Source organism: Octopus sinensis, linkage group LG2 (genome assembly GCF_006345805.1).
Source record: "Octopus sinensis linkage group LG2, ASM634580v1, whole genome shotgun sequence".
NCBI lineage: Eukaryota > Metazoa > Mollusca > Cephalopoda > Octopoda > Octopodidae > Octopus > Octopus sinensis.
Genome location: NC_042998.1, coordinates 23,677,404 through 23,698,769, shown reverse-complemented (window position 1 = coordinate 23,698,769; position 21,366 = coordinate 23,677,404). Strand labels below are relative to the sequence as shown.

At 38.1% G+C, this 21,366-nt stretch overlaps 1 protein-coding gene across 2 annotated transcripts in view; it reads left to right on the top strand.

Moving 5' to 3' along the window:
- Positions 1-257: 257 nt before the first annotated feature.
- LOC115229858 (ectonucleoside triphosphate diphosphohydrolase 1) overlaps positions 258-21,366 on the top strand; it is a 38,851-nt gene continuing 17,742 nt past the window's right edge. Inside the window, exons 1-2 of one of the 2 annotated variants that reach the window (XM_029800133.2) lie at positions 258-839; positions 21,030-21,160. In XM_029800133.2, the coding sequence (XP_029655993.1) occupies positions 21,032-21,160 (129 nt within the window). In that variant the 5' untranslated portion in view covers positions 258-839; positions 21,030-21,031. Of the gene's footprint in view, positions 840-11,027; positions 11,148-21,029; positions 21,161-21,366 lie in introns of those variants that run through there. The other variant, XM_029800141.2, reaches the window with a different exon arrangement.

The window sequence follows — 21,366 nt, the reverse complement described above, 5'->3', positions numbered from 1 at the left end:
TATATATATATATATATATATATATATATATAATATTATATATATGAGTGTGTGTATGTATATGTAGGTCGAAAAGTAACACATATATTATATATATACACACATATATATATATACATATTATATATATATATATATATACATATTATATATATATATTATATATAATATATATATATATATATATATATATATATAATACACACACACACATGAGACTGTCAGTCAGCAGACAGGCCGACAGGCAGCCTGACGGTTGGACAGATGGGTAGAGTGACAAACGAAACATCCGTTCGCCAGTCGACATGAGACCAGACGCATAGACAGAGACGGGGGAGTTACATAAGAAGTTTTTTTTTTGATAATGACCTATGTCAAAAAAAGAAAAAGGAAAAAAAAACACAAAACAAAAACAATTCCTGACTGACAAAAAAAAGCAGAGGAAACAATAGATAACGATGCATGTCAGCTTCAAACTTTTTGTTGTTTATAACACGTGGTGTGGTGTTAATAATCTCAACAAAAACACTACATTTTTTTAACGGAGCCCTTTTACGCCCGCGTACCACTCTGGATTCATCATCATTATTATTGTTATTTACTGTATATTAATTTATTTTGGAGCTTTTGTCCCGGTGAACTCGTTATTCGAGCAGACCTCTAGCTAAGTAGTATCTGTTGAACATCTTAAAGCGACCCGACGTACAGTAAAAGGATGATCAGATACGAAAATTTAACCAAGAAATCAATCACTTAGTACCCAGATGTGCTTCAGACAACATCGATCACCTGATCTTCCTTTTTAATTCGAGTTACATATTGACTCATCAATCGCACAAGTAAGTTGTATTAAATCGTAATTATAATTCTTATAATTACACGATTTATCACTTTAATTTGTCTGTTTATTCTGAACTCAAATGCATTAGATGTGAGTATATATTTCCTCCCGCTTTTTATATATAAGATTTTAAAAATATCTAAATTAGATTTAAATTCAGAAGGTTATTTCGTAATGTTTATTATTTGCGTAGGTAAATAACGAAATATAAATATCCGTGAAACTGAACATCACGGGACCCTTCACCTTTCATTCACCTGCCGCTGTTATAATTGCTTCATTTATAACCCTTTGTCCTACATCTGCTCACATGTACTTGCGAGCTTTCTCTGCTTTCTTACTGGGTTTTACGACATAATTAGTCGAAAGAAAATAATCCGATTTTAATATCCACACTAACGTACCCGGCTAACACACTTTCCTCTCCATTTCTCTTTTTCTTTCTCTCTGTCAGCTTACTCCCAAATTAATATCTCTATATATATTTAGAGAGAGAGAGAGAGATATATATATATTAAATATATATGAATTTTTTGTTTACAAATAAACGATCGAAAATAACGATATGTTAGTGGAGGTCCTTAGCTCCTATTAATAAACGTTTATGGGTTCAAAACTCTTAGATGAGCATAAGGGTTATCTCCGCTATGTCATAAGGGTACTTAGTTCACCAGCATCTGCACAAACAACACTATATTGAGACATTTCATTCAGGGGAAGCAACCCGTACACTGTCGTCTACAAATCTTACTCTTTCTCTCTTTCTTTCTCTCTCTCTCTCTCTCTCTTTTTCTCTCTCTCTTTCTCTCTCTCTCTTATTGTAGTTCTGATTCAGTCAGGGATGCAAATAAGGGTGTTGGGGGTACACAGGTATACGACGATCTCATACAATTCAGCTCACGGAGAGAAATGGCTTGTAGTGTCTGGTCCCGCCTTCCCAGCCGTACCCTTTGTTTCCTAATAACTATTCTCGAAATTGGATTTAATTTCTCTTGCCCAAATCTCAAGATATATTACATACTTTACGATATAACACCAAATTATTAACACACGTTAAGAGAAGCTTTGTTAGTGTATCCTTTGATGGTGGAGGGCTAAACTACAAGAAGAAATACATAATTACCTTTAAAAAAAAAATCAAAGGTAAAAAAAAAACAGGATCGTTACAGACTTTGATCATACGACTGCTTGACCGCAATTGATTTGGGATAAACAACAATAACAGCAGTTCATGTAATAATCAATAATAAGTTTTACTTTAACTGTCAGTCACTACGATACACAAACTCGAGAGTCAACTTGGCCTTTATACCATCTAAGATAGATAAAATAAGTATCAAGCATGTACTGCAGTAATCAAACATTTCTTACTCATTCTTGTCACCTTATGTTATAATAAAATATTGATGGGTTTAACCCATAAAGCGCTGGAATTTGCACTTACATAGCATGGCCTGCTGAGCGCATTTTATGAAAATGAGACTACCATGCACACATAAAAAACAAAAGTAAATTAAAATATCTTCTTAGTATATAATAGTGGCAAGTTTTACATAATCTGAAAAGTCATTAGTTGAACTATTAGTTTCTTGCATTCTGGGGGATATCGGGGCGTTTGAGTGACATTAGAGCCCAATTAACACCCATAAGTTAAATGCATCTATCTGGGCCACGATCGTGGCCTGTTGACCTGTGCCAGACAGCCACGATCGTGGCCCGTCGCGCTTTATGTGTTAATCAATTATTGACAGGTACTTTGGATTAAGAACAAGTCAACCAGATTGTTACAGTAACATGAAACAAGTATTACCGAGTGCGCTTTCAATGGGTGTCCAAACACCCACATAGTTAAGATTAAGTATAAGAACTATAATTCTTTAGATAAACAAATAAATAAATCAAAAGCCTATCTTCGTGTATATATATATCACCGTGATCACCGTGACCGACCAGGCTATCAGATGTTGTTACACATCGCTGGTCACAATGCGCTTCGCATTGTTTTAGCCTTTAAATGACGCCCCCCCCCCTCCCGCTGGCTAAGCAAGCCGGCCAACAGTAGAAAGAGTGAGAGAAAGTTGTGGCGAAAGAGTACAGCAGGGATCGCCACCACCACCCTGCCGGAGCCTCGTGGAGATTTTGGTGTTTTCGCTCAATAAACACTCACAACGCCCAGTCTGGGAATCGAAACTGCGATCCTACGACCGCGAGTCCGCTGCCCTAAACACTGGGCCATTGCCCCTCCGCATATTTATATATATATATATACACAACGGGCTTCTTATAGTTTCCGTCTACCAAATCCACTCACAAGGCTTTGGTTGACCCGAGATTATAGTTGAAGGCACTTGCCCAAAGTCCCACGCAGTGGGACTGAACCTGGAACCATGTGGTTGGTAAGCAAGCTACTTACCACACATTTAATTATAAAAACAATACATTATTTTTTTTTAACACACCAAATGGCTGTGAGGATCCGATAGAGTTATATGGAAATCAAAGGAGTCTATAGGCCAAAAATAATTAAGAACCACTGCAAGAATGGATATTTCAAGTCAATGGTTTTTTTGTCTCTTTTTCAAATTGGCTAAAACTGAAAATTAAGAAGAAGAATTTGAACTGGGCATTTAAAAGTAAATTGAAATTCAGTTTAAAAAATGTTTCTATTTAAAAAAAAAAATTATTTATGACTTCAAATTTAAATTTCAGTTTTTTTAATGAAATTCCAGTATGAACTTGAATTTCAATATTTTTGTACATTTTTTTTTTTTTCTAATTTGCATAATTCCACCTGATCATTTTCATCATCATCATCATCATTTAACGTCCGCTTTCCATGCTAGCATGGGTTGGACGGTTCAACTGGGGTCTGGGAAGCCAGAAGGCTGCACCAGGCCCAGTCTGATCTAGCAGTGTTTCTACAGCTGGATGCCCTTCCTAATGCCAACCACTCCGTGAGTATAGTCAGTGCTTTTTACGTGCCACATGAGGCTGGCAAATGGCCACAATCGGATGGTGCTTTTTACATGCCACCGACAAGGGGACCAAACGAAGCTGGCAACGGCCACGGTAAGATGGTGCTTTTTACGTGCCACCGGCACAGAGGCCAGTCAGGCGGCGCTGGCTACGGCCACGTTCGGATGGTTCTCTTACATGCCACCGGCACTGGTATCATAGCTAAAAATTACGATTTTGATTTATCTCCGTGTTATCGTCTGAATGTTTAACTAACTATAGTAAATAAATGAAAAGTAAAAAAAAAATACTTTTAATCGAAATTCTACTATAAGGCGGGGAGTTGGCTGAAACGGTATCATGCCGGGCTAAATGCTCACCAGTATTTCGTCTGTCTTTTCGTTCTGAGTTCAAATTCCACCAAGGTCGACTTTACTTTTCATATATTTGACTTTTAACACCCGTAGACATGTTTTCAAAGTCAGAAAACAGCACAGCTCCCATGACTTTCGCAAACATTTTTTCACGCTAAGAGTTGCTGAAGTATGGAACAAACTGCCAACATCAGTTGTTAGTTGTCGGTGCACTGCATCCTTCAAAACTTCCATGCTTCCTGAGATTCACCAACGCTACACCTGATTTTCTTCCCTCCATACACACGCAAGCATGTATCTGACTCATACACTGTTCACTTCCCAGACATTTGTACATTACTGCATATACTTTATACAGACTTTAGACAAGTTGTGGTGCACCTGAGCACTGTATACAATAATTTCATTATTATTATTATTTAAAATATCTGACTATTCCTGAAATGATTCTACATCACATGGCTATCAATATCTTCATATATTTATATCAATATTTTTAACAGATGTCATATAATGGAAACATAACAAGAAAATAAGTCTTTCTCTTCTTTCTTCACATCTATTGGATTTTTGTTAGAATAGTATTATTTTATAGCTTAGTCAGTGAACGAAAGATAGGACCTCCAAGATTAATGGAGGAACTGACAGGAATATGCCATGATTTATAGAATATCTTTAACCCATTAATATTTAAACTAGCCACATCAGGCCCAAATATTCTACCTGTTTTGTATTCAAAATGGCCATATCTGGCCTTTTACAGCAACCCTGCAATGTCATTTCAAAAATAAACAACCACACCATCAGAATCCTTAAGCTACAAGATAATCCATGATTCTTTTATGCTCTAGGCACAAGGCCCGAAATTATTGTAGGGTGGAGTGTGGCAGTCGATTAGATGAGTGCTAGTTATTAAGTTTTGGACTTAATTAGAATTTTGTAGTTTGTGTATTTGGACAATTTACTTAATTCTAAATCCTACAAAACAATGATTGACCTATGTTTACGCTTTCATTAGCCCAATTTCGAAGCTGTATTATGATGCTTAGCATTCTGCTTATCTGGAAACTTCTTCGGTATAAATGCATATGGACACACACAGCTCAGAGATCAGGGAGTCTTTCTAGATTGCACGACTCTGGTACTATGGGCATGTGATTAGAATGTCTTAGGAAAGAATCATAAGACAGATTCTTCAAGCCAAGCCTATGGACAGGAGACCTAGGGCCAAACCAACAATGAGTTGGCAGGACAATATCCATGGTCTCAATTGGTGATGTTTAAGGATCCAGCTGGAATGTCTAATGACAGTTGCTTCTGATAGGACCCTAAGAAGTTGCCATGACTCTCCTAGAAATGATGAGTAAAGAAGATGAATAGACGGATGCCCTAGCGTAGGTAGGAGTGGGTGGTAAGGGCAGTCCACCCCAGGTGGTACTTTTGGGTCTGCTATAGACAATATGTGTTTTTGTGGGGTCCAGAGGTGGCAAACGGAAGGGCAGCCCTGATGGATGGTGACACATATGTGAATGGTTCACTGAAACCACTGTTTAAACTGGTAAAAATCTGGAATTGGGAAAAAAAAATTAAAGGTCAGTGTTAGATATAATCAGTCCATAGAATAAAATTCAAAGTGTTTGATAAGATCTCTTGCAACGAGGACTGAGAAATTTGATGTTTTAGAAACTTTACCCTTTGTCATAGAGCAACAAAGAAACAAAATGTTTGAATGGCTTTCAGCTTAATCCTGGGGTTATTTACTGAAGACAGATTGTAAAACGATTGAATGATTTCATGTTTGAATAATTGAGGCCTCAGGAATACATTTCTATGCTGTTGCTTTGCGTTGTACTCTTGTACTCCTAACCCTTTTGTTATCATCCCGGCTGAAACCGCCACTGGCTCTGAGTACAAGTGTCTTGTTTCTATAAGTTTTGAATTAAAATCTTCTACCAAACCTTAGTCAAAATTTACGTTCCTAACCCTAGCTGAATGATAACAAAGTTATTTTACTAAATTCTTTGTTATATTTAAAATAATCGAAAGAAACCCAGAGCATCTCAACAGAAATATGGTAACAAAAGGGTTAACAAATTATTAATTTAACCCTTTCGTTACCAACCCAGCTGAAACTGGCTCTGGCTCTGTAGTACAAATGTCTTGTTTTCAAAAGTTTTGATTTAAGATCTTCCACCAAACCTTAGTCACAATTTATGTTCCTAACACTAACTTAATGATAACTAAGTTATTTTACTAAATTCTTTGTTATATTTAAAGTAATCGAAAGAAACACAGAGCATCTCAACAGAAATATGGTAACAAAAGGGTTAACAAATGATTAATTTAACCCTTTCATTACCAACCCAGCTGAAACTGGCTCTGGCTCTGTAGTACAAATGTCTTGTTTTCAAAAGTTTTGAATTAAGATCTTCCACCAAACCTTAGTCACAATTTATGTTCCTAACACTAACTTAATGATAACTAAGTTATTTTACTAAATTCTTTGTTATTTTTAAAGTAATTGAAAGAAACACAGAGCATCTCAAAATAAAAACAGTAACGAAAGGGTTAAGCAAGGTGCATTTCTCTGAAAACAAATGACTTCTTCAATCTTATGTCAAGAAGTTTGCCTGAAATATTTCCCACTCCAAACAAACCACTTTAAAGAAATATATTGCAGTCATTTTTGGATGCAGTGCCAGAGAAAGCTTCTAGTGAATATATGATGTAAACTAGTTATGAGCCATTTCCTTTCACTTATGAAACATACACTTGAGAAAGGAATGATGTCACAATGTTAATTTCTATTTGTTTTATAATTCAGTTTTGTGTCTTTGCAAGAAATCATGTTTTTACAAGAGCTGCAGCATCAAAGCTGTTTCTGTCCATTTGAGCCTATGACACACTTTTGATCTATGGTTGCTAGCATTTCACTTCAGTTCAATTGCTAATATTTTTTTCACAGCCTAAGCAATTGAAAATGTATCATGTCCTTGTCATGTTCTATAGTTTTAAGACTATGTTTATATTTATAACCGTCAGTGGACCCAGCTTGTATAGGAGATAACATTCTAGAAACTTTGCACCAGTCAAAGTTTAATTTCTCGTATTTTTAGTATCAAATGTCCTCCAGACCAACTTTACATTCGGCACTAGTGATATTACTATTATGGTTAATGTCATTGCTGTTTAGCCCCGAGTCAACCCTGATTGAGCAGACATAATCAAATAAATTTAAGCTCTAATCATCTCATTCAGATTTTACTTAAAGTGCTTATAATCCAAAGCTACATTATCTTGAATATGTATGACTCATCTTTTTAAAGAGTATTATCAGAGGGATGTTCAGCTATTGTTTCTAGTAGGTCGTATGACCACTCAGAGGGCTTGTTCTTTGGCATGTTGCCAAAGTACAAATATTACTATCTCATCATCATCATCATCATCATCGTTTAACATCCGTTTTCCATGCTAGCACGGGTTGGACGGTTCAACTGGGGTCTGGGAAGCCAGGAGGCTGCACCAGGCCTCAATCTCCTACTATAGTCTCAAGTTGGTGATTGGATTTGGGAAACGGAAACTAAAAGAAGCTTGTATATATACTCTTTTACTCTTTTACTTGTTTCAGTCATTTGACTGCGGCCATGCTGGAGCACCGCCTTTAGTCGACCAAATCGACCCCGGGACTTATTCTTTGTAAGCCCAGTACTTATTCTATCGGTCTCTTTTGCCGAACCGCTAAGTGACGGGGACGTAAACACACCAGCTTCGGTTGTCAAGCAATGCTTGGGGGACAAACACACAAACACATACACACACATACATATATATATATATACATATATACGACAGGCTTCTTTCAGTTTCTGTCTACCAAATCCACTCACAAGGCATTGGTCGGCCCGAGGCTATAGTAGAAGACACTTGCCCAAGATGCCACGCAGTGGGACTGAACCCGGAACCATATTCTATGCATATGTGTATGTGTGTGTCTACATTTGTCCCCCACCACTTCTTCACAATTGGTGTTGGTACATTTATGTCCCTGTAACCTGGCAGTTCTGCAGTAGACATTAATGGAATAAATACCAGGCTTTAAAAAAAATAAATTGACTGGGGTCAATTCATTCGATTAAAATTCCTCAAAGCAGTGCCCCAGCATGGCCACATTTTAATGACTGAAACATCCTAAGTTATCTCATCCAACCCCTAATTACTCTGATCCCTCTGCAGAATTCCTTGTCTTCTGCTGTACAATATGGTTTTCACTTTGACAGGTTGACTTGGTAATGCTTCCACCACACATCCATCCATCACCCACCATCACCACCACCAAAAAAACTTTGTTGAAATCGTAGTCATGGCAGATACTGGTGTCACACAAAGTGGCACCCACGCCGATGGCATGTAAAAGCACCCATTACTTTCTCAGAGTGGTTGGCATTAGGAAGGGCATCCAGCCATTGAAACCAAATCCCATTAGAGTCTGGTGCAGCCCATCAGCTTACCAGCCCTAGTCAAACCATACAACCTATGCCAGCATGGACAACGAACGCTAAATGATGATGATGATGATGATGTACCACCACCATTGACCGGATGAAAAAAAAATCCCTCTACTTCAACTCCTTTTCCTACCAGGCAATTAAAATTCTGCTTTATTCAGTTATATATTAATTAGCTATGAAAAATAGCTTTACAGATTCGCAAAGTTACGGAACAACTTTTTTTTTCTTTATGGGAGATGTACTTCCATAGCAAGTGACCTGATCTGAGATCGTGTGCTGGAACGAAAACAATTGCAGCGTGGAAGGTGTTTATAAGCCATTTAAGAAACACAAAATCCGTTAGGTTCACTTCAACATTTAAATTTAATTTGTCAAAATATTTTCGTCGCTTTGAGACCGCGACCTGTTCACTGACAAAAATCCGTGCTGCATCATTTGTCCTTATCTCTCTATATATAAAGCTGAAGTTGTCTGTGTATGGGAGATTTGGTAGCCTTCAACTAACACTATCTCCTCTGAGACCCTGCGGCGTAAGTTGACCAAAATTGAGAATATGATGGAAGAAGGCTTGCTCTTCCTTCTGTAAAAGAAAAAATTTAAATCAGATCATGTTAACACCAAAAGTTATTAATATCAAAAAGGTGCTTTTTTTTCTATGAAAATCCCTATTTTTTACGATTTTTTTGACTGCTGTGTCGTCATTTTTCGGTGTATTTCAACCAGAAAAATGTTCAATTAAAGAGAATAACAAGCTACATAATGCAACATTTTTACTTTTCAAAAATTCCAATTCTAAAGGGTCGAAACAAACTCGAGCAACGTCGGGCGATACTGCTAGTCAATGATAAAAATAAATAAATAAATTTACAGTCTGCTAATATTCGAAAGTAGCATTGGAGACAACTCATATAAAGAACATTGCAAGGGACGTAACTCTTACAGTTATTTTATTTTCCTTTGAATTTTATATAAATTAATCTTTCTTTCAATATGTAACTTAGCTATTGGCTCGCCGTCGGTTACGACGACGAGTGTTCACTTTGTTTCAATTAACGGAACAGCCTGTTCGTGAAATTAGCCTTCAAATGAGTGAGTACTCCACAGACATGCGTAAGTCTTCGGAGAAATTCAACATCATAGAGAATGTAATAAGGCTGGCCGTCTGAATTACAGACACAACTTATTTTTCTGGCTCACTGGACTGAATTAACAAGAACTATATATATATATGATGATGATTGATATATATATATATATATTTATATATATATATATATATATATATATATATATATATATCATCGTCGTCGTCGTCGTTTAACGTCAGCTTTCCATGCTGGCATGGGTTGGACGATTGACTGAGGACTGGTGAGCCAGAAGGCTGCACTAGGCTCCAATCTGATCTGGCAAAGTTTCTATAGCTAGATAACCTTCCTAACGCCAATACTCCGAGAGTGTAGTGGGTGCTTTTATGTGCCACCGGCACGAGGGCCAGTCTGGCGGTTCTGGCAACGACCATGCTCAAAAGGTCGCGTGTGTACCGTTGACGATTTTTTTTCCTCTGTCATCCCTTCTCTGGATCTTTCCTTCTCCTATGTTTCCGATGAAGAGCTCCGCTCGAAACGTTAAACCTTACTTCTTTCCTGAGCGTCCAATACTACATTTGTTCCACGTCCTCGCGTTGTTGTGTTTTTTTTGTGCTTTCATGTTTGGATTAACTGTATATATATATATATATATATATATATATATATATATATATATATATATATATATATATCGGTGTGTGTGTATATGTTTGTGTGTCTGTTCTTGTCCCCCCAACATCGCTTGACAACCGATGCTGGTGTGCTTACGTCACCGTAACTTAGCGGTTCGGCAAAAAGAGACCGATAGAATAAGTACTAAGCTTACAAAGAATAAGTCCTGGCGTCAGTTCTCTCGATTAAAGGTGATGCTCCAGCATGGCTGCGGTCATATGACAGAGACAAGTAAAAGAATAAAGGAATGTATTTGTGTGTGTGTGTGTGACCAGTGCTAGTGACATGTAAAAGGCTTCCAATACACTTTGGGTGTGATTGGCATTAGGAAGGGCATTCATCTATAGAAACCAAGCCAAATCAGACTGGAATCTGGTGTAGCTTTCAGGCTTAGCAGTCCCGGTCAAAGTGTTTAAAGTAGGTCATGCTAAATGATGATGATGATGATATATATATGCATATATCTATGTGTGTGTCTGTGTGTGTGTGTGTGTGTAATAGATTACAGAATAACAGGAAATGGTTTGTTTGTATTTGTTTTTTATTTCAAAACAAACAAAATACAAAGAACTTGCCTCTTATCATTGCGTCATATTCTATGAGCATTTCATTCTACATAATTGCACCAAACTGTGTGCATCATCCTCTACGAGATCACATACCAGAGGGACTTTAATGTGAACACTGCCCAGAGCTACAACCTCATACGGTAATTAACTTTGCACCTAGCACATCAACTTCCACTTCAGTGCGTGTGTGTGTGTGTATATATATATATATGTAATATATATATACAAGCACACACAGACACACACATATATGTGTGTGTGTGTGTGTATGTATATATGTATGTGTATATATATAAATATACCTATTTCTTTATTACCCACAAGGGGCTAAACATAGAGGAGACAAACATGGACAGACATAGGTATTAAGTCGATTATATCGACCCCAGTGCTTAACTGGTACTTAATTTATCGATCCCGAAAGGATGAAAGGCAAAGTCGACCTCGGCAGAATTTGAACTTACAACGTAACGGCAGCCGAAATACCGCTAAGCATTTTGCCCGACGTGCTAACGATTCTGCTAGCTCGCCGCCTTATATAAATATACCATCTTCTCACACCGTCTCCGATGAAGGGATATAACAAATATCCTGGAAACAGCTGTAAGACCTATCTATAAATGTTCTAAAATCTACACAGCCCTGGCTTTTTATCTCATTACAGAAAAAAAAATTATATATATAAATATATATACACACACACACATATATATATTCATATATATAAATACATATATATGTATATATATCTTTATATTTATATATATTTATGTGTGTGTATATATATATATATATATACACACACACACACATATATATACATCTGTATATATATATATATATATATATATATATATATATATATATATATATATATATATATATATATGTGTGTGTGTGTGTGGTGTGTGTGTGTGTGGTGTGTGTGTGTGTATATATATATATATTATATATATATATATATATAAGGTGATTCAAAAGTCGCCATACATAAGAACAATTTATTTTTTTATAAGAAACAGTTTTTTCTATTTAATTGTTTCTTATAAAAATAAATTTTTCCTATGTATTGTGACTTTTGAATCATCCTGCATATATATATATCATCATTTCATTTAGCGTCCGCTTTCCATGCTAGCATGGGTTGGACGGTTCAACTGGGGTCTGTGAAGCTGGAAAGCTTCGTCAGGCCCAGTCAGATCTGGCAGTGTTTCTACGGCTGGATGCCCTTCCTAACGCCAACCACTCCGTGAGTGTAGTGGGTGCTTTTTATGTGCCACCTGCACAGGTGCCAGACAGAGCTGGCAAACGGCCACGAACGGGCGGTGCTTTTCTAGATTATTTCTAGATTATTTGTAAGATGTCCAGCAGGCAGAATTGTTAGCACCCAGGCAAAGTGCTTAGAGGCATTTTGTCTGTCTTTATATTCACCCTTTTAGGGTGGATAAAATAAGTACCATTTGAGTACTAGTATCAATGTAATCAACTCTCCCTCTCCCCCAAAATTGCTGGTCTTCCTCCAAAATTCAAAATTAATATTTCTAAATTATTTGGTAGTTACTCATAACAGTTAGTTAAGCCGAAGCTATATGAAATAGTGGCGAGCTGGCAGAAACGTTAGCATGCCGGGCGAAATGCGGTGCCGTATTTCGTCTGCCATTACGTTCTGGGTTCAAATTCCGCCGAGGTCGACTTTGCCTTTCATCCTTTCGGGGTCGATGTAATCGACTTAATCCCTTTGTCTGTCCCCGCCCGTCCCCTCCGCGTTTAGCCCCCCCGTGGGCAGCAAAGAAATATATATAAAATAGTGTTTTTTTCTCTCGCTCTTGCTTTTTTTTCTTTTTTCTCAGGAGGAATGGACTGAGAATATTAAGGGCCCTCGGGCATAACTGTTTACTTGGCTCCTTTGAATGTGTGTTTTATTAGAGTTAACATGTAGAGTGCGGGCTCCTCAGAGCTCCGGGCCCTCAGGCAGTGTCCAATTGATCTACAGTTCAGTCCACTCCTGTTTCTCAGAAACAGAAATGAATATAACAAAAGTTTCTTTTATAAAATATTTATATATATATATGTTTATGTGTGTGTGTGTGTATATATATATATATATATATATATATATCAATAATAAAGGGTGAGATTAATTAATTAATTTAGAAATAATCATTAATTTCACCGAGTAGAGTTCGGCATGTAAAAGACCCATTCAAGGAAGGTTTAAGTAATACTAAGTGATTAAGGGTTCAGCAACGATTTGCCTCACCACATACCGAATTTAGAAATAGCAGTCAAAAAGTTTTGGCTATTCTTTCTACTATATATATATATATATATGTTTATGAGTGTGTGTATATATATATATATATATATATATATATATATATACACATATATATCAAAATATTTCCATTTCTTTATTCTTGATCCACTTAATTCTCTTTCCCTCTCTTCCTTTTTTCCTTTTCTTTTCCTTCTTTTTATTATACACATGTGTATGTGTGTATATGTATATATGTATGAATATATGTGAATGAATATTTGTGTATGTGTGTCAGGGTTTCTCAGCATGTATGTATGTGCAAGATCCCATGTTCTTGTGTGTGTGTTGGTGTATGTGTGGATGTGTGTATATGTATATGTGTGTGTATATATATATATGGGTGTTTGCATCTCTATGTGCTTATGAATGGATATATATATATATAATATATATATATATATATATATGTGCGCTTGTATGTATGTGTAGGTGTTAGCATTTGTATATATATGCATTCGTGTAATTAAACACTCCCTATTTAAGTAGGGAATAAACACTAAATTACCAGAAAAGCCATTTCTTTTCCTTTTTTGGAAATATATATATCTATATATATGTGTGTTTGTGTGTGTGTGTATATATTATATATATATATATATATATCATCATCATCATCATCATCATTTAGCGTCCGTTCTCCATGCTAGCATGGGTTGGACGGTTCAACTGGGGTCTGTGAAGCTGGAAGGCTTCATCAGGCCCAGTCAGATCTGGCAGTGTTTCTACGGCTGGATGCCCTTCCTAACGCCAACCACTCCGTGAGTGTAGTGGGTGCTTTTTACGTGCCACCCGCACAGGTGCCAGACAGAGCTGGCAAACGGCCATGGACGGATGGTGCTTTTACATGTCACCGGCACGGGGCCAGGCGAGGCTGGCAACGAACACGAACGGATGGTGCTTTTACGTGCCACCAACACGGGGGCCAGACAGAGCTGGCAAACGGCCACGAAACGGATGGTGCTTTTACGTGTCACCGGCACGGGGGCCAGGCGAGGCTGGCAACGGACACGAACGGATGGTGCTTTTACATGTCACCGACATGGGGGCCAGACAGGGCTGGCAAACGGCCACGAACGGATGGTGCTTTTACATGTCACCGACATGGGGGCCAGACAGGGCTGGCAAACGGCCACGAACGGATGGTGCTTTTATGTGTCACCGGCACGGGGGCCAAACAGAGCTGGCAAACGGCCACGAACGGATGGTGCTTTTACGTGTCACCGGCACGGGGGCCAGACAGAGCTGGCAAACGGCCACAAACGGATGGTGCTTTTACGTGTCACCGGCATGGGGGTCAGGCCAGGCTGGCAACGAACACAAACGGATGGTGCTTTTACGTGCCACCGACACGGGGGCCAGACTGGGCTGGCAAACGGCTACGAACGGATGGTGCTTTTACGTGTCACCTGCACGGGGGCCCTGATGTTGATCGACCTCAATTTGGTTTGATCTTGATTTTGACTGTTCTCACTGGTCTTGCCGGGTTTTCTCACGCACAGCATACCTCCAAAGGTCTTGGTCACTGGTCATTTCCTTGGTGAGACCTAAAGTTCGAAGGTCGTGCTTCACCGCCTCGACCCAGGTTTTCCTGGGTCTACCTCTTCCACAGGTCCCCTCACTGCCAGGGTGTGGCACTTTCGCATCAACTATCTTCAGCCATTCTCATCACATGACCATACCAGCGCATACGTCTCTCTTGCACACAACAACTGATGCTTCTTAGGTTCAACTTTTCTCTCAAGGTGCTTACACTCTGTCGATTATGAACACTGACGTTACACATCCATCGGAGCATACTAGCTTCATTTCTTGCGAGCTTACGCAAATCCTCAGCAGTCACAGCCCAAGTTTCACTACCATGTAGCATGGCTGTACGTACACATGCATCATACAGTCTGCCTTTTACTTTGAGCGAGAGGCCTTTTGTCACCAGCAGGGGTAAGAGTAAAGAGTATATATATATATATATAAATAATGAAATAACACAGAACAGTTCAAGTTATTGAGTGAATATCAAAGTTCAAGGAGGGAGGGAAGACAGATTAATTTATCATATTCAAATTGGAAATATAAAGATATATATAAATACTCTTTTACTTGTTTCAGTCATTTGACTGTGGCCATGCTGGAGCACCACCTTTAGTCGAGCAAATCAACCCCAGGACTTATTCTTTGTAAGCCTTGTACTTATTCTATCGGTCTCTTTTGCCGAACCGCTAATTGACAGGGACATAAACACACCAGCAATGTTGGGGGAACAAACACAGACACACAAACACACACACACACGCATATGTATATATATATTTACGATGGGCTTCTTTCAGTTTCCGTCTACCAAATCCTCTCACAAGGCTTTGGTCAGCCCGAGGCTATAGTAGAAGACACATGCCAAAATTGCCACACAGTGGGACTGAACCCAGAACCATGTGGTTGGTAAGCAAGCTACTTACCACACAGCCGCTCCTGCGCCTATATATTTTTTATTATATATTTTATATATCTTCTTTCTTTTTATCTTTTACTTGTTTCAGTCATTTGACTGCGGCCATGCTGGAGCACCGCCTTTAGTCGAGTAAATCGACCCCGGGACTTATTCTTTGTAAGCCCAGTACTTATTCTACCGGTCTCTTGTGCCGAACCGCTAAGTGGCGGGGACGTAAACACACCAGCATCGGTTGTCAAGCAATGCTAGGGGGACAAACACACACACATATATATATATACATATATACGACAGGCTTCTTTCAGTTTCCGTCTACCAAATCCACTCACAAGGCATTGGTCAGCCCGGGGCTATAGCAGAAGACACTTGCCCAAGATGCCACGCAGTGGGACTGAACCCGGAGCCATGTGGTTGGTTAGCAAGCTACTTACCACACAGCCACTCCTGCGCCTATATGTTATATATTTTTTATTATAATCACGAGTTGGTGAGATGTTTAAAAGATTTACAATCATCCTCATGGGAAGTAAAATTAAATAGGGTAAAATGATTTAAAATTATCCTCGAATGAAATAAAAATGTAATGAAGTGAGATCAGTGGCAGACTGTGTCTAAAAATATTGGGGGCCAGGAAACTAAAGGGACCCACCCACAACAACAATGCTATCATTTATTTTATTTATTTATCTTTTTGTTAGAAGTATTCTTTTCAACTGTCTACAATCACAGCCAGGCTGAAATAATTAATGCATTCTTCCAGGGGTGAATAAAAAAATTATCAATCTTAACATGGGTCCCCATATATGGATTCTAATAGCACAGGGGCTCACTTGCCGTCGGGTAAGATGGCAATCTGGCCAGTCCACCACTGAGTGAGATATCTTAGAATCATTTCAAAGAATACACAAAGCAAAAGCTTGTTCTTTCATCAGAGATAGAATTTTTTAAAGTTTAGTTTTTTAAAAAGTTAAAGTTTTTTTCAAAAAGAGTTTTTTACACGACAACTGTATGATCTTGGTAATAAATATAGAAAAGGCGAAAGAGTTGTAAATGAGTATAAAGTCAAAAATAAGAATGAAAATTCCTTGTTGTTTGGTGTGTATAAAATAAATCTTCATGTCTTAAGGTTACTGGGAATACAAGATTATGTTTATACCTATACTAAATTATATGCCTTAATAAGGATGAGTGGAGATCTATATCAGGGGATGCAGTTAGCATTTTAATACTTTTTATTAAAAAAAAAAATTTTTTCTTCAATTTTTTTTTTATTTTCTAAAAAATTTGAAAGCTGATAGCAACTTGTGCCGACATGAGATCAAAACCCCGGATATCTTATTCAGCAATGTTTTTTTTTTTCTGTTCTTAATATATTTATGGCTTCTTTCAAACAAAGTCTACAGGTTTTATATATATATATATATACACACATACATGCATACATACATACATACATGTATGCATGCATGGATATATGCATGGCTGCAGTCAAATGACCAAAAAAATAAAAGAATAAAAGAATATGTAAACACATATTTATATTTATATCCATGTATACATACACAAACAAAGACACATCATCATCATCATCATCATTGTTTAACGTCCGCTTTCCGATGATGATGATGATGATGTGTCTTTGTTTGTGTATGTATACACATATATATAAATACATACACATATAATTGGCCCTTTTTGTCTATGCAGACGTCAATTTAGCTTAGTGGTCACTTAATCAAACATATCAGGGGCTCTCTTTTTTGCAGCTTTTCTCTCTCTCTCTCTCTTCTCTCTCTCTCTCTCTCTCTCTCTCTCTCTCTCTCTCTCTCTCTCTCTCTCTCTCTCTCTTTTATTTGCAGCATCCTCCCAGAAATTCTAAGTCCTTGGCTAAGCTAAATGCCTGGGCTCTGAATGTATGGAGAACGTGCCTCACCCAATTTGCACAATCCCCCTCTCGGCTTCACTGATTTACTCCAAAGGAGAGACAAGGTCAATATATTTGGAACCAGCAAAGTTGCAGGGGCTACTAGAAGATAGTTTGGATCATTCCTCCCCATCATCTGCCTTAGGGACCCTCACTCCGGATTTTTTGTTTGGGTTTACTCCCTTAGCCTTTCATACTCCTGTATGAGTCTAGAAGGCACCAGAAACAGACACAGGTTGTACCATGTAAAAACTAAACGTGAAAATAGTACAGACATATGTTTGAAGATTTCTTTTTGCCTTTTTTTTTTGTAATTACTTTTATTTTATTTCTTCTTTTAATCAGACAGGATAAGTATATTTTATATATGTTACATTAATTGGCTTTTATAAAATATCACCGGTTCCTATTGGTATGTCCATCTTATCAAATATTAAAAATGTAGAGCCAAGGATTAGGCAATAAGAAAAAATTAGAAATTAGAATAATTTGTCCTCATAGTCTGTGCCTAGTTAAGGGCATGTTTGATATTTTCTCATTGCATCTGTTCTTATATATGTTGTCTATGTAGGGGTCTGGAACGGGGTTCAAGGGGGCCACGTGTCAAAAGTTCTCTGGAGTTGAAAAGCAGATTTATATTCAGGACATGATCGGTTGTGTTTGTGAAGGGGTTTGTGATCTGTCAGCCTTCCTACTTATTAAAACTTTGGTTTTTGCTAGGTTAACCCTAAGGCCCTTCGATTCTAGATTTTGCTTCCACACTCTAAACTCTAGTTCTGGTAGTGACTTGGCTATTCGAGCAAAGTCATCAGCATAAAGGAGCTCCCAGGGTCAACCTGTCTTGAATTCCTCTGTTGTTGTCTCTAGGACTATGATAAATAAGAGGGAGCTGAGGACTGATCCTTGGTGAACCCCTACTTCTACCCGGAATTCTTCACTACACTCGTTGCCAACCCTCACCTTACTGACAGCATCCCTGTACAGGGTTCATACAGCTCTTACCAACCACTCATCTATCCCCAGTTTCTGCATTGACCACCAGATAAGGGATCGGGGGACCCTGTCAAAGGCATTCACCAAGTCAACAAAAGCCACATGCAGAGGTTTATCTTTGGCTAGATATTTCTCCTGCAGTTGCCTTACCAGAAGTATAGCATCAGTGGTTCTTTTGCCTGGCACAAAACCAAATTGCATCTCATCTAGGCTAACCCTCTCTCTAATTAGTTGGGCTATGACCCTGTCTGAAACTTTCATCACCTGATCCAAAATTTTGATACCCCTGTAGTTATTTCTATCTAAGACATCACCTTTACCTTTGTAGTACACCAGTCATTGGGTATGACCCCTTCATGAGTTACTTGATTTACAATGTGGGTGACAAGACCATAACCCACACTGCCCAATATTTTAAGCATCTCAGTGGTGATTCCCGATGGGCCAGGTGCTTTCCCTGTCTTCGTATCCCTAATTGCTTTATCTACCAGGGTACTGTCAGTTCGGGTTGCTGGTCCATCAATTGGGTCAACCTTTGACAGACGCTCCTTCTCCCATTCATTCTCCACCTTCAGCAGTCTTTCATAATGGCATCTCCAAGCCTCTTTCTTTGCAGAATCATTAAGCGCAAAGCCACCATCATCCATGTTGACACATTTCTCTCCTGTGATATCACGGTTTTCTCTCACACACCGTCTTGCAATCCGAAATACTTCAGTTCTTTGGTCCTCATGTCGCTGAACATTGTCAAACTTCTTTTCTGCTACTCCCTTGGCTATATATACCTATTTCTTTACTGCCCACAAGGGGCTATACACAGAGGGGACAAACAAGGACAGACACACGGATTAAGTCGATTATATCGACCCCAATGCGTAACTGGTACTTATTTAATCGACCCCGAAAGGATGAAAGGCAAAGTGGACCTCAGCGAAATTTGAACTCATAACGTAGCGGCAGACGAAATGCTACTAAGCATTTCGCCCGTCGTGCTAATGATTCTACCAGCTCACCGCCTATATATACCTGTCTCCTAGCTTCCCTTCTGGCTATCTGATACAGTCTCCTGCTACCCCCCACTCTTCCGGGTCTGTTTCTTTGCTCTAATGGCCCTGTCTACAGTATTGTTCCACCACCATATTATATGTTAAGATTCAGTTAAATTAGGTGCTTAAATTGAGGTACCACAAAAATAGCAAAAGGAAACATTGCAATCATTTTAGTCTCCTGTACTGATGAAAATTTGCTAAAAAATAATGGTTTATCCTTTATGTTGGAAATGTATATGGTCGTCTGTATCTGAGGGGAGTGGTTTATTTCAAATTGATGTAATGTTTTCATTGATCCATTAAATAGAGCCACTTCAAGCAGCCATAATGCACTGATACCTGGAAATCCTTGTTACTTATTTGCTTTATATATGTATGTATATATATATATATATATACATAATATATATATTTATATATATATATATATATATATATTATATATATATATATATATATATATATATATATGGCTCAGTGGTTAGAGCGTTGAGCTTACGATCGTGAGGTTGTGAGCTCGAATCCCGGACCGGGCTGCGTGTTGTGTTCTTGAGCAAGGCACTTTATTTCACATTGCTCCAGTTCACTCAGCTGTAGAAATGAGTTGCGATGTCACTGGTGCCAAGCTGTATCGACCTTTGTCTTTCCCTTGGATAACACTGGTGGCGTGGAGAGGGGAGGCTGGTATGCATGGGCGACTGCTGGTCTTCCATAAACAACCTCGCCCGGACTTGTGTCTAGGAGGGTAACTTTCTAGGTGCAATTCCATGGTCTGTGTCGTGACCGAAGGGGGTCTCCGAAATACATATATATATATATGTATGTATGTATGTATATATACACTTGCCATGATAGATCGCTAGCCACTACACATTCTTTATTTTCTCTCCTTGTTTCTTTCTGTGTTCCTTTCTGTGGAAGAGCATAGGCTCGAAATGTTAAAGACTTTTTCACTTCCTGAGCATTGTACTAATACATCTGTTTGTTGTCTACACTACCTGTCTTCATTTTTTTTGTTTTTTTGTGAATTCTCCCCACATATATATATATATATTATATATATATATATATATATATATATATATATATATAGATACATATATATACACACACACACATGCATGCACACATATATATTGATATACGGGAGGCTTCTATACAATTTCACTTGGAAATTGCTTAGCAGGGTGACAACACCAAAAAGTTATGTGATTATAAAAGGATGTCTGCATACAAACTGCCCTGCCTCTCTACACATCCTGACAAATCTTCTTTCTCTTTGTATACTTTTAGATATGAGTTGCTTTGGGTCAAATGGACACTGCCGACGATGGTGGTATTTTGTAGTTGTCTGTTTTCTTATTGGAGCAATTGGTCTCATAACTGTCAGTATAATTTGGCAAGAAGGAAAATCACATGTTAAAGTAAGTATCAATTAATTAATTATCTTTAATCTTTAATCTGTCATTTGTTTCAGTCATTAGACATCACTTAGAAGAATCTTTAGTCAAATGAATTGACTCCCAGTACTTTTTGTTTCTAAGCCTGATCCCTATTTCATCAGTCTGTTTTGCTGAACCATTAAGTTACAGGGATCGTGAACACACAAACAACTGTGGTCAAGTGGCAG